We start from the raw sequence: 14,267 nt of genomic DNA on the forward strand, positions 1-14,267 counted from the left end.
CTTCTATACGCCCAATGGGATCAGAGCCCCAATCAGCTGGGCGCCAACCCGCCTGCAAGACACACAAAGCAAAACACGGGCAAGAATACATAGAAAGACCCACAGGGTCGTAACAACTATGATAGACGATACCCATAGTCTTTTAGAAATACCAAATTAGATCATCTTACCGTGTCGTCCTTATCGTTTGACAGGTTATACATCATTCAAAGCAAGCAGCAAACAGGACTTGTCAAAGGTTTGGGATGTCTTTTGTTGCTGTTCTTTTTATCGCCATGACATATCCTGACGAGCAGACCCCAGGTGGTGAGAATGGGCAAGCACACCTCCTCCTCACTGACCCCGAGTACTGGGGGCCCCCAGGGCTGCATACTCAGTCCCCTCCTGTACTCCCTGTACACGCAGGACTGTGTGGCAACACACAGTTCCAACATCATCCTGAAGTTTGCAGACGACACTACCATCCTGGGTCTCATCTCTAACAACGATGAGACCGCCTATAGAGATGAGGTAAGGGGCTTGGTAGCATGGTGCCAAGACAGCAACCTGTCTAAACATCTGCAAAACCAAGGAGATGATTGTGGATTTCAGGAAGCTACAGAGGGGGGTCACAACACCATACACACCGAGGGAGCTGCAGTGGAGAGAGTCTCCAACTTCAAATTCCTCGGTGTGTACATCAAGGATGACCTTACCTGGTCCATGCAAGCGGACTCGGCGGTCAAAACTGCCCAGAAGCGGCTTTACTTCTTGAGGAGACTCAAGAAGTTTGGCATGTCTGCTAAAACTCTGAAAAACTTTTATAGATGCACCATTGAGAGCATCCTCTCATGCTGCATCACTGCCTGGTACGGTAGCTGCTTCGCTGCCGATCGTCAAGGACCACAGCCACCCAGGCTATGGTCTATTCACACTGCTGCCGTCTGGTAGACGCTACCGGAGCATCCGAGCACGGACTACCAGACTCACAAACTGATTTTACCCCCAGGCTGTAAGGTTTCTGAATCAGTAACACTGAACAGTCGCCATCACCTTGTACTTCACACTCATACAAATACACTTGCTACGTATATATATATGCACATATTTTTATTTAATTTAATATTCCCCACCCTGGAAACTGCCCTTCTTGTATTTCAAACTGTTGTTACTTATTATATGTTATAGTGTTATATGTTATTTTTGGTATATGTTATTTTGTTACCTGTTGTATGCTGTCTGTTGTGTTGGCTGCCAAGTCGTAAAGAATTTCGCGTTACATTTGCGAAGTGTCCAGTTAAGTGGACTACTTCACCATAACAGACATCTGCATACAACGGATCACACAAAGAAGAATCCAATGGTTGCTGCTCACCAAGTGGGAATATAACGTGTTTAGCTTTTAAAACCCCTTCTCATACGACTTAACATGATTGAACTGAAAATATTTGAAAGAATGGCAAATCATCCGACCAGCCATCTCAAACTGGTTGCTTTCCCAGGTAGAGCAGCTGCAGTGGGCATTCTAAACTGCTGAGTAACCTTTGGACCAACCCAACGCTTGATCAACCTAGCCCATCCAAATGATTTATCATTGCTATTTTAACCCAGCCGCTGGGTAAATTGGACCAACCTGATACTGGGTTAGCCAACTCCAGACAGATGGGTTTATTTCACCCGGTAACTTCAAACCATATGCTCGCTCATGTTAAAACACAATGCTTCCTCTGTACAAGCTCAATATTTTCGCATGGCTGTACAAGCTCAATATTTTCGCATTGACATGGCTTCTCCTACCAGCTCAATTTATATGCTAATGTAGCCTAATATCGATTACCAAGGCTAATTTAAAATTACCGGTAGCCTACACAGTCAAATAAAACAAGTTAGACAGAAAGACTTCAGACAATTAATTTTTATTTTACAATAGGCCTGGTTTTAAAAGTGTAATTTTCCATCAGGAGAGGGAATTCCACTGTTCCATCTCTTTTTGGTGCCACTTCAAAGAAGCTCTTGTACCATAGCGAAAATGTAATGTCCATCTTTGAGAATCTCAGCGATTGATTTGGACTAACATGACAGTTTGAAAATAGGCTTTACATCAGGATAACACTAAATGAGGTTTAACTGTGTGATGCCGCATTTCCTAGGCGCGTCCTCACCACTTCCTAATGGCGGACGCAACGTACTTTTGTTATACTTTTAGCAGCCAATTGAAACTTCTACAGTCCTTATTGTACATCCCCGCATAACTCTCTGAACTGGTTTACATTGGCTGGCGTGTGTGGACCAATAGAGGGGCACAATTATAAACACCACGCCAAACATTTCACTTCACGTTCATTCATTCATTTACTGTTGATCAAAATCTATTGCCCAAATATTGTTCGCCAAATCACTGTTAAGTTGCCTTTGCATATAGCATGTGTATAAGAATGACACAATACACATACCATGTTTGTTCAATGGACAATGTTGAATAATTACCTTGCCGCCATTACATCTTCCTTGTTTTCTTAGGATGTGCGCTCCCGTCCCGAGACTACTTTATGGATTGGGCAGGTTCTCGAGAAACATGGTTTCGCCCTCGCGAAATTAATCAATTGAGTTGTAAGGTTTTTCAATGGTGAATGTGACTTATAACTGTTGTTATCATTATTTTGAAGGCTTAACTTTGTTCTAATTATTATTGGTACCATTTTAACTTTGTGTAATGTGTATTTCTTTGACACATGATTTCTCCCCTGTGCTCTGGGCCAATTAGGGAGAGTTCAGCAAACTGATAAAAGGGTTGGTGTAGTAGTAGTCGGGCAGCTTCTGTGCTGAGAGCTTCTTTGGTGAGCTATATCTATGCACGTTTGAAAATATCTTCTGTTTCAATCTATATTATTAGTCTTTTTGTTTATTTATTTTTTCACATGATTGGATTATGCACCTGGTGGAGGACATACATTTCCAACCACAGAGTTTTTGTCTCCCTGCTGCCTTTTTTGCGTACCCTAAAAAAAACCTTGACACGATTACCCTTTGACAAACTAGTTTAATGTTAGCTCTGTTAGCCAAGCATTATCAAACATTAGCTAACGTTAGCCATCAACAAAATGAGCCAGCCAACTGCAATTGTATCAATCATCATTTCACAAAGGGCATGTCTGTGCTGGATTAAAAAAAGTTAAAAGTAGATACAAACCTTCCATTGCATGTTGAAACTGCTGGACAGGATGGATGGAAGACAAACTTTTTTTAACTTGTTACATAGCTTGAATAATGAAACGACTTAAAATCAGCCAGCGGCTGTAAGGTGTCAGACATTTGGACCTCACCCCATCTCTTTACTTTGTGTAATCGGTTGTATGCATATGTCTGTTATGGCATTGTAGTTGTAGTCCATTGGACACTGCACTGATGTAACGTAGTGTGGTCACATTCAGTTATATCTTTGAAATCACGTTCATGTGATTGGCTGAAATTGTAGATCTCTCCACCCGATCTACCTGTAGAAACCCTCGCCCACTGCACCCACCGCCACGTACTGCCGTACACTTACTCTACCCCATACCCTAAGCTAGCATTTATATGCAATATATATTATTGCCACCACCGACATGTTTCTCTGTTCCTACTCGCCTTACCCCTGTAACAGTAACCCTATGAGCATAGTGTATGCCCACTAAGCTGTTTTTGTATGTATCATGTATATACCACCTGATGTCTGTATATTTTTATGTACATCTACCAAATGCATGCTGTGTCCACACTTGTTGTTTCCCTTCCCCTTCTGCCACACAACCCTCCCCCATCCCCACTTCCTATCTCCACCCGGCCGACCTCAAGCAGATGGGTCCCCCCTTATGTGCCGTGGTTCTGCTTAAGATTCCTTCCTGACTAACAGGGAGTTATTCCTTGCCCCTGCTGCCATTGTGCTTGCACTAAGGCTCTGGGCTCTGTAAAGCGCCTTAAGACAATTGTAGTGTTATGGCGCTATATAAATAAAATTGATTGAATTGAATTAATATGTTATCTAAAAAATGCAGGGATCTTTACAAATGGGGAGCGGTCTGTAAATGCAAGTTCATTAGTCGGTAAATAAATGTAACAGCGTTTACATTTGTGAATCGCATGACATCTATTTGTGAATTTTGAAAGCATTCCAACTCCATATGGTGGAAGCTGTACCGGTGATCATTTTAAACTGACCTTTTTAAGTTTCTCACTTTGTCTACCCACATAGTCACGTATTGAGGTTGTACTGCAGGGCTATAATGTGTGATTCAATTCAAGATAGACAGAGAAGGCCTTGACACTACATGCACCAATGATGGAAAAACATATTTGTGTCGATTTTATTATATTGTGTTGCTGCACCACCACCAGCAAAATGCAAAATGTGAATACTACACACATGTGCTTTTAATATGTTTTTGGGTGCCATTCTCTGTGTTGGAGGCCATCTCTAGATTGAGCCTCAGGTGGTATTCTAAGAAAAGTCTCTTCAAGAGGATATACACTGACCTTACAGAATCATGGATGAACAAGGACCCTATTTCCATTGATTCACAAAGACTTACAAGGTGCCTGGACAGGATGCCACTGCATACCAGGGCCTTGTATTGCCCAAGGCAAGGCCAGTGCATACAACAGGGAGCAAGTCACTGCAACAAATAGAGAGTACAAGATGCTCAGGCAGATGATCTACGAGAACCACATCGAACATGTGAATCAAATATTAGAATGTTTACACCCAGAGCTAGTTGACCCCACTCTGATAACACGACCAATGAATCATTTGTTTAAAGGAAGACAACTATACAACGCCACACAACTCATGTCTACCCTATGAACTCTGCATCAAGCCCATGATCCATTGAACAGAATCAGACTTCTTTATATAGTGTAATACCTGACATGAAGTGGAACAAGCACTCGCAGTGAAAGTCTTTCTGTGACGGGCTGAATTAATCAGAGGAAAAGTTCTTTTAAAAAACTGTTTATTGTGTTTGTATATATCAGCGCAATCTAACTGCTCTCAGCACACTATCTCCAGGCACACAAGTGACTGTTGACATGATCCTTAACATGGATATTATATGAGGGGAGCCTTTTAAGCAAAAAAACTCAGAATTATTCACACACGTTTCATTTTGTTCACCACATGAGGGTCAAGGCTGGCCGCAGCCATTACAGATAATGAGTGTGGAGTCCTACTTTAGATGGTTCAGGCTCATAAAGTCACCTAAAAGCTGACTAATGGAATCCCACTGATGGACTGAATGCCAGCATTTTGCATTATTATGGAAGAGCATAGGCTCCGTGAATGTTAAATATACCTTTGGAATGAGGAAAACAAATGAACTTCCAGCCATAAACAGATTGATATGTATGGCACATGGGACTCGTCACTGAGAGGTCGTATGTGCGTGTGATTAATCAGGGTGAACATGTCCGTGCATTTTACAATCGGATTCTGTAATCATTTCTGCTCCCATTAAAAGATGTGCGCAAACAAACCCAATGATAGCATTTTGTATCCAATGCATTTAAAAACATTATGAAGAAATATTTATAGTGACAGTAGCAGTGTATGTATGCTCCTGCTTTGTGTGTATATAAAAAAAAGCTTCAATTGCTTACATGTGTTTTAGTTGGTGTTGGTGCTTTATTAGTTGTTGAAAGCATTTTGGACAGATTTAATCTGATTCAAAACACACAGTATGTAAAATTGTGTCCATTAACGTATGTCACATAATTTCTAAGCAGCTTCTGGGGGTGGGGTGGGGTGTTCAGTGGAGCTCTTTAGCTCCTACCATGTCTTTTCATGACTGAACTGCATTTACTATCTAAATGTTTGATTACACTCTCATTCGATATTCACAGCTACAAGAGACTCATATTTTATGTGTGCAAGCATTGGTTTAGAAGAGTCATTACAAAGAGGGGAAAAAACAGTTTGCTTCCATTTTTAGCCAACTATGGCACACTTTGTTCTGTTAGTGCTGGTACTTCACTGAGTTCAAAGGTGTTCTCACACCGTGGAGAGTGGCCATAACTGGCTGGCTTTCACCAGTGTTGACTCAAAGCAGCCCACTCAAGCCTTCCCATGGTGAAACATTTGGAGGCGCCTGCAAAATCGAAAATTCATAATATGCAACACAGTGCAAAGGAATGGCTTTAAAAGCAAAGTTTAATCTATTTCAACCAGTCACAAGGGCTGTTCAGATGGAGAGATTCAAGCAGGGTTAGCACTGGCGTGTTTGAAAAATCCTCCACATTCTTTCGCCTGCAACTAAGAGCCACCCTTTTATTTATTCTAATGGAATGCACAGTTGTGAATGCTGCAAGAGCAAACAAGAGCATATAAGCGTAACCTCTGAACAAGTGCTCCGCCACCATTAACTGTTCTTTCCAGAGGTCGCAATCAGTCGTAGAAATCATCAGTGTCATCACCGGACCTCCAAGACTGAGGACGCAAGGCAATCTCAATGTCTGAATTGCTGTCATCCGATTCTCCCCAAAAAGCTGCAGAGAAAAGGACAAATTCATTTATCACTTCTGAGACCCTGAAGAATATCGTGCTTCACTCATTGCCCTACCTCACTAAATCAAAGCAAATGGATTTGCGCAGGAATATCGTTCACAGTGTGTCATTAAGGCTCATTTATAGGGGTATGGCTGCACGGCAGTAATTTAAACTTACATTGACATACTCCTGTAGAAGATGCTCACCTTTTGATTGGACGGCTGAAATGGCCTGTGCTTTGGTTTTCTCTTTTCTAGGAAACAAAGACATCATTTGACAACAAAACATAAATCACACTGAACATTCATCACGTGTCCCTATCCTACACAGATCCAATATCTCCTTTGTTCATTACAAATCACTCAATAGCATCGTAAACAAGCACAAATGAAAAGATCTTTGTAAAATCCATCTATATCTTCATGGTGATGATGTACAGGGATTCTTTCCCATCTTGTCATCCATCCAGAGCCGTGGCCAGACTTCCTTGACTCCATCTCTGATCGTGCTTGAGGACTCTCTTCTAGGACCCTCTTTGATTCAGAAGTGCTCCTGGCACGGGGTTGCTGGGTTCCCATAGCATCACTGATGTTTCTATGGAAATGCCTGACCTCTGGGAAGCCTTTGATCTGCACTGATGCATATGCAAGAGCCTGGGGTAGTTGTATTTCTTTTTAGTAAGCCCTCTTCAATTTACATCATCACAGTTTCATTCAAGGAAATACAATGTGGCGCCATCATCGTTTCAGTTATTGTATATCCATATGGGCTGTGGTTTAGACTTGTCGTTCAAGAGAAAATGTTTCCATAAGTAATAAAGAATGGATTCTGCATTGACGATGAATCCACACAGGGCTGCAGAGAGGGCTATACATTGAGGTGCAGGCGTGGAGCTCTGACATGGCTCTGTTTGAGGGTCCTCTCCTAACCGCAGGCACTCACTCGCTGTCCCCCACCTCTCCCCCCACTCTCAGCTCAGCCTTGGCACTGCCCATTGGAGCTATACAGTAGGTATATGAACCCAATTACGTTGGCCATGATCCTACTCAAAGCTACTCTATTCTCACTTACGTCCTTCTGTAACACCTCCACGATTACAGAAAATTAGACCCATTTATGATCTAAAAAAAAAAAAAGAAACGTTTTCAGCCTGACTGGCCGAGACTAACCTTCAATAGACTTTTCCATTCAAACATACTGGACACAGATCAGATCAGTAACTCCAATAAGTATTCAATAAGTATTCAAGAGCTCATTCACATAGGAAGCAACAGATTTTAGTTACTGTTTGAAAGGAGGGAGGTCAAAGAGAATGAATGGTACACTGAAGAACATAGTCTGAATGGGTACAGAAAATCACATCTCCGATATGGAGGTGGACAGGGAGTAGGTCCACACAAGTTTACACAACTCATTGTGCCCCATGAGGCACTGAATCTTTAGGATCGGACACGAGTCACAGTATACAGAAAATCACTAAATCTATAGCATCAGACACATGAGTCACAGTATACAGAAAAGCACTGAATCTATAGGATCAGACACATGAGTCACAGTATACAGAAAAGCACTGAATCTATAGGATCAGACACATGACATGGCGTCATCCTGATGGCTAGCTAGTGACCAAAAGTTCAAAATTACAAGTTGTGATTCGAAATAATGTGACTGGCACAAAAACAGACAAAGGCCTTTTCCCCTTTGCACCAAGACAAGCAATAACAGCAGCCATGCTCTCTTGTTTATCTGATTCATTCATAGTCATCAAGTAATATGGAATCCAAGAAATAAGACTCCTCCCCAAGGCATGTTCAGTCATCATGAATATTTTTGAATCTTTGTTCAGGTGAGGTGTGGGGTGCATTCCATACCCCTTTGAACAACTGTCCCACGTATTGCACATCAAAAGCCAAGGGGGGACAATATCAGAGCTAAGAGGCCTCAGGGCTGAGAGCTTAGTGTATGTGTTTAACCATTAATTACTGTTTCTCCATACATTTGATGTTATAACAGCTCCAACATCCCCTACTTATCTCTTTAGACTTAACCTTCAGGTGAAACGGAACAAACCCTTTCCAGGCTGACCACATACATCACTTCCCAGATTCATTTGCAGCAACTGCCTTCCTTAATGAAGATTTTTGAAGAGTCATTACCTGCTAATTGTGTAGTGTGGCTTGGAGAGGAGGATGCTCTCAAACTCTGGGTAATGAAGTGGGAGTGGAGGCGAAAACGGCCTCAAATTAAATAAATAAATCAATCAAGACATGAATGTAAAGGCATAAATAACCAGTCAAAGGAGGAAAGCAAGACAGGAAGACCAAGTTTGTCCTTCAGTTGGAAAATGACTGTGTATACAGTACATGTGCTGCATCTGTGTTGACGTTTAAATTGATATATATATTTATATATTATTTCACTATTTACCACATCTATTTGCTTGTAGAACTAAAAGGCATCTTGTGAGCAGCAAATTGTGCATACTCATCCCGATATTAATGATATAGGATTACGCACAGCAGTTCAGCTAGCTTGTTGCAACACAAACAAGCCCCATGTTCAGCCCATTCACAGGATGTTCAGGTCAGCGTCTAAGAGGTGCTTGTGCAGCTCTGCTGTGCCCATATCACATCACTTGTCTTCCTGCCATAGACTTCTTTTTTTTATCAAATGCTTTTTAAATGTGTGTCAAGTGACGATGTTATCAACAAGGGCTTCTTTCTACTCCCGCTCTGACTGTGTCCTTGGCTGGACCTACTGTTCAATCTAGATTTAATAAAAGGAGATCTTTCAGGGAGCTACTTTTTTCTTTATTGTATTGTATTTAAATGTTGAATGGGCAATTTCACAAGGCACCAAGGTGGATGGAAGTCATGGCACGTTTAGCTGATTAAGTTAAAGGACAATTGTTGGCATTCCTGATCTACAGCTTATCATAAAATATGAAGGCCAATTACCATATACCCTGCGTCTAGCTTTTACACCTGTACTTTCAAATAATGTGAATGTGAAGAAGAGTAAAGTGTGTATTGTCCATGGTCAACATACTATTAGAGGTATATAGGGAGCTATACACATTGTCCATGGAGGCAGATGAGGAGCACACACATAAACCAGTAATATGACAGTTGTTTAGGTGTCTATATAACGCCTCGTATTGGTTTGGCTGTCATTTATACAATAAGCATGCATTTTCAGCCTCCATAAATGCGGCCACCACAAATCCTTCCCTCATCTGCGACTAATCTTCAAAGGGGCACAGCCCATAAGAGAGGTTATGAGTGTTCAAGAATGCAAATTTAAACGGAGTGAACACCGCCAACCCCTGATATAAACAGCCAGCAGGAAAATAATAAAAAAAAGTGGACGGCAGAACGACTGAGCGGGGAGAAAAACACTGCAGCAAACTAATCCATTTCCAAGCCTATGGAGGCTGGGGCTCATCCCATTCTCCCTTTAACAGCTAACATTTACAACAACATTTGGAGTTCTTCTGCCTCCAGAATAATGACAATAATAAATACATGTTTCTGTGGGGCAAATTGGGCTATTCTTTCTTTTATATAACTTCCATGCCATGGGAACAATCTATCAGCTGTTCCACTTCAGAATGGGATGAGGCTGATTTCAAGACTGTGCCATTACCATAGAGAGCTGTGGATGGCATTGACCCCTTCAATCTAATATTCCATTTCCATAAACATTTATGCCAGTTCATCTTGTGCTGAGGTTCACTTAATTGAGGCAATGATCTGAATATGTAAGACTGGGGCCGGCGACTGTTTAGCTGCGTCTCATACACAGAGGTGAATGTAATGTGTAAAATGATGCAAATTACGGCTTTGACAAAAACACATCGTTTTTCACCCCCTCCCTCCCTCCCTCCGTCCCTCTGTCGTGTTCTCTGTTGCAGACTGTTTAGTACATTTTGTGATGTTGTGCTCTGACTGATATGAGGTACTCCCACTAATCTTTCACAGCAAACAACACCAATGCTGAAATGTAGATTTTATGGTGATTTTTTTACAGTGGTGTAGAGATAAAAAAAAAGAATAACAATAGACACCATCATTATTTCACTGTTGATAAATTCCACGGCGATGCCATTATTGCAGGCCAAGTTAGAGATCCCTTTAAAGCAGTACTCAACAACAACAGAGGATTGGTTAATATGTATGATGAAAGGGCAGGAAGTCATCTTTTCTGTATGATGTCCTTGGGGGAAATATGGAGCATAGCTATGGTCACAGCCAAATGACAATGACAATGACAATGACCCTCAACATTGAGTTAACATGTGCTCTGGTATAGAGCCAACAATGCATGCTACAAAACCATCTGACTACAAGGTGAGTCTTGAGGAACGTGTATGTGCATTCATTCTGAGAAAGCTTGTGTTCATTGACACCTTTTTGTATTGTAGTACTTATTGTGTTTGTGTAGTACTTATTGTGTTTGTATGTTTTATGTTCACTGTATGCACCTATACACCAGAACAAATTCCAGGTAGGTGTAAACCTACTCAGCAATAAATACTATTCTGATTCAATATGATGTGATATTTTATGTTCTCTCTCTCTCTCTCTCTCTCTCTCTCTCTCTCTCTCACTCACACTCACTCACACTCACACACACACACACACACACACACACACACACACACACACACACACACACACACACACACACACAAAGTGTGTGTTCCAAAGCTGAGACCAGGTGATTTAGGGCTGTGCACATCCTGGCTCCTGTGAAAGCTGGGAAAGTATTGTGAGGTGGCCTCGCCGCCTCCTACTACTACCCTGAGTATGAGTGCCCTCTACTGGTGTTTGGAGGGAACTGACGCCTCCCACCAGGTCCCACCCCCCCCATTTCCTCATTGTACTGGCTGCTCATGCAGCTTCCTACTCCAGCTGCTGGACTTGAGCAGAATAACACAAATACAACACAATGTGCTAGTCACAGTTTACAATACATTAATGACGACTGATTCAGAGGATTAGCATAATATGTATGCAACTTATAACTCATAATATGTATGCAACTTAAAGCATTTTATAACAAAGACCGGCGCTATTGTACTATTCGTTTATCTGGATGTGCTTCATTTATCTAGAAAATGTTGGTTTTTGACCCTGAACAGAGAACAATATGGATGATTAAAATGAATGTTGGGATACTGTTCGGGTAGGACATCATTGGGAATGTTTGTGACAGAAGGGGGATGATGAAGAAATAGAGTGACCTCCACTGGCAACAAGCTCTCAGTGCTACCTCTACCCAACAGAGACTACCCCAGCCTGTTCTCCTCCTTACTCCTCCCTCTCTCTCACACACACACACACACACACAGTGCCAAACTCTGACCATGTTTAGTTATGGCATTTGTTAATAAGGGAAAGAGGCATGTTAACAGAAATATCTATATAGACATGGCGGCATGTCTAAAGATATTACTGCTCTGTCTATGTGTAGATAGCAGTGTGCAGTATGGAACCACTGGCATTAATAACAAGGCTAAGGACGGGCTGGGCCACAAAAGCCCCTCAACCTAAACAAACGCACACATTCAGCACTGTTCAATGCATTAACACACTTTTTTTTTTTTTTCTCTCTCTCCCTCAAATACTATAACAAGGCCCAATGAAGAATGGGAAGCCCCACTGAAAGTGTCTACAGTAAATAGGGGGGCTTAATACATCTGGGAGAGGAGGAAGCAGAGGCATGCACCCTGAGACAAAGCCCAGAACAAGTGGTCTTTACATGGAGTGCAGCTGCTCACAGAGACTCACTCCTTCGTGCATCGTGCCTTTCAGTCCCACTCAACCACAAAGTGATTTTACCCGCTGCGCCACAATGCCTGCGCAAGATTTATAATGGGCTCATCCTTAATAAACTGTTGCCGATCTGTCTACTTGCCCCATGATTTAGAAACACAATAAAATGCTGTGGTCTGTGAAAAAGTGGCTCGCTGAAAAACACTGTGTGGTGGAGAAGAGGATACGAAGAGGGAGAGAGGGAGAGAAAGAGAGCGAGAGAGAGAGAGAGAGAGAGAGAGAGACAGACAGGGAACACAAAATGTGAAAGAGCCCAATTCTCTCCCATGCCATAATAGTGAAATGAGCACATATAAATGTGTTAAGAGTATCTCTTTGCATCTTGTATAGACTGCATGTATTTAATGTGGAAAGCTTATTAAGAGCGAGTCATTGCTATGCAAAGCAGCAGCGCCCAGTGCCTTTCTCTCCTCCTTTCAGCCCGGCGCTCTGTTTGGCCAATAGGCCTGGCCCCTCGCTCTCATTGGGCATTCATAACATGCAACATTGGCACAATGTATCTCTCAAAGGCCTCTGAATAGAGGGCCTTAATACTCATGTAAACAACTGCAAACCAATTACTTAATGAATCGGCCCCACACATAATGAGCAGCCACACAAAGGCCCATAAATGCATTTTTTGCACCAAAGCCCCCGCTTTAAACTCCAATCCCTCAGCTGTAGTCCCGGGCTTAACTGGCACATCATAATTACATCTAAGACAACAGAGAGGCACACATTTTCCCCCCTAAACAACATTTCGACTCGGGACTAACATGTCTTCTTTTGATGTAGCTCATCAGCTCAGTAACAAAATAATGCCAATAAGAGGGAGACACAGATAGAAAAAGAGTGAGATGGAGGGAGGGGGTGAGTATGCATGAGAGAGAGAGAAAGAGAGAGAGAGAAATGGAGAGCTTGAAGGAGGATGCAAATGGATAAGGAGTGCAGAGGTGCAAACGAGGGAAACCAAGAGACAAAAAGGTGAAGAAAAGAAAAATCGTTTGAATGCGTAAGGGAGAGAGTGAGAGAGAATGTGTGTAGTGTTTCTGTGTGTGTGTGTGTGTGTGTGTGTGTGTGTGTGTGTGAGTGAGAGAGAGAGAGAGAGGGAGGGAGAGCAAAAAACGAAGGGGGGCATAGAGCAGTGTTGTGCTTCTGCTGAAGTGCAGGGCTTCCAGACCACTTGTGGAAGCAATAAAGCGCAAGAAGTGACTGTGGTAAGAGAAATGCTTAAACATTAGCATCTGAAAGAGAAAAAAGAAGCCTTCACTGCAATGTCTGCCAGTTTTCAATCCACAAATTATTACCCTCACAGAGAACAACCATCTCATCTGATAAACACAGAACCCCACCATTTTTTGTTTCTCATTAAACTGTTACTTTTCCGTAGTTAATGGTGGCTGTGTCTCACGGTTTGTTGTTTTGTTTTGTTTTGATATGTTTAACTGCTTTTTTTTTTATGTGATTGCGCAGTTGTTTTAACTGCCATTTTTAAGTGGTTATTTTCCCATTGAAAATGAATGGGGAAAGTTATATGGGCTGGTGATACAGTAGTTAGCCATGCGTCCCTCTGAGGAGTTGACCCAGGGACGATTCCCGGCCCGGACGCCATTGCAAATTTGGACAAAAGCATCTGCTAAATACTTGACCTCTAGTGGTATACTGAAGATCTGCATTTAGTTTGATTCAATGGTCTTGAACAGGTCAGGTATATACTATCTATAGTGGGATAATGCAGATGTGCATTTGGAAGGCCTTGAGTTTCTGTCATTGTAAACATGCAAACAGCATGCTTGAAAAAACAGCGTTTGACTAAACACCACAACTATTCGTATAAGACTGGTAAACGGGTGGTCCATATAATTAGTTTGCTACAGATGAAGGCGATGTGAAAATGTTCATGTGGTTTTTTGTAAGAGGAGAATTAACTTTTATGTTCAACCTAACGTTATCAC

The 14,267-nt window shown here is 41.9% G+C and overlaps 1 protein-coding gene across 2 annotated transcripts in view; it reads right to left on the minus strand.

Annotated features, from left to right (window-relative positions):
* Window positions 1–6,142: 6,142 nt before the first annotated feature.
* kiz (kizuna centrosomal protein) overlaps window positions 6,143–14,267 on the minus strand; it is a 29,774-nt gene continuing 21,649 nt past the window's right edge. For both annotated transcript variants that reach the window (XM_031579904.2, XM_012838107.3), the window contains 2 exons: window positions 6,703–6,749; window positions 6,143–6,495 (listed from right to left, as the gene is read on the minus strand). In XM_031579904.2, the coding sequence (XP_031435764.1) occupies window positions 6,395–6,495; window positions 6,703–6,749 (148 nt within the window). In that variant the 3' untranslated portion in view covers window positions 6,143–6,394. The remainder of the gene's footprint in view (window positions 6,496–6,702; window positions 6,750–14,267) is intronic.

This window comes from Clupea harengus, chromosome 14 (genome assembly GCF_900700415.2).
Source record: "Clupea harengus chromosome 14, Ch_v2.0.2, whole genome shotgun sequence".
In the NCBI taxonomy this organism is placed as follows: Eukaryota; Metazoa; Chordata; class Actinopteri; order Clupeiformes; family Clupeidae; genus Clupea; species Clupea harengus.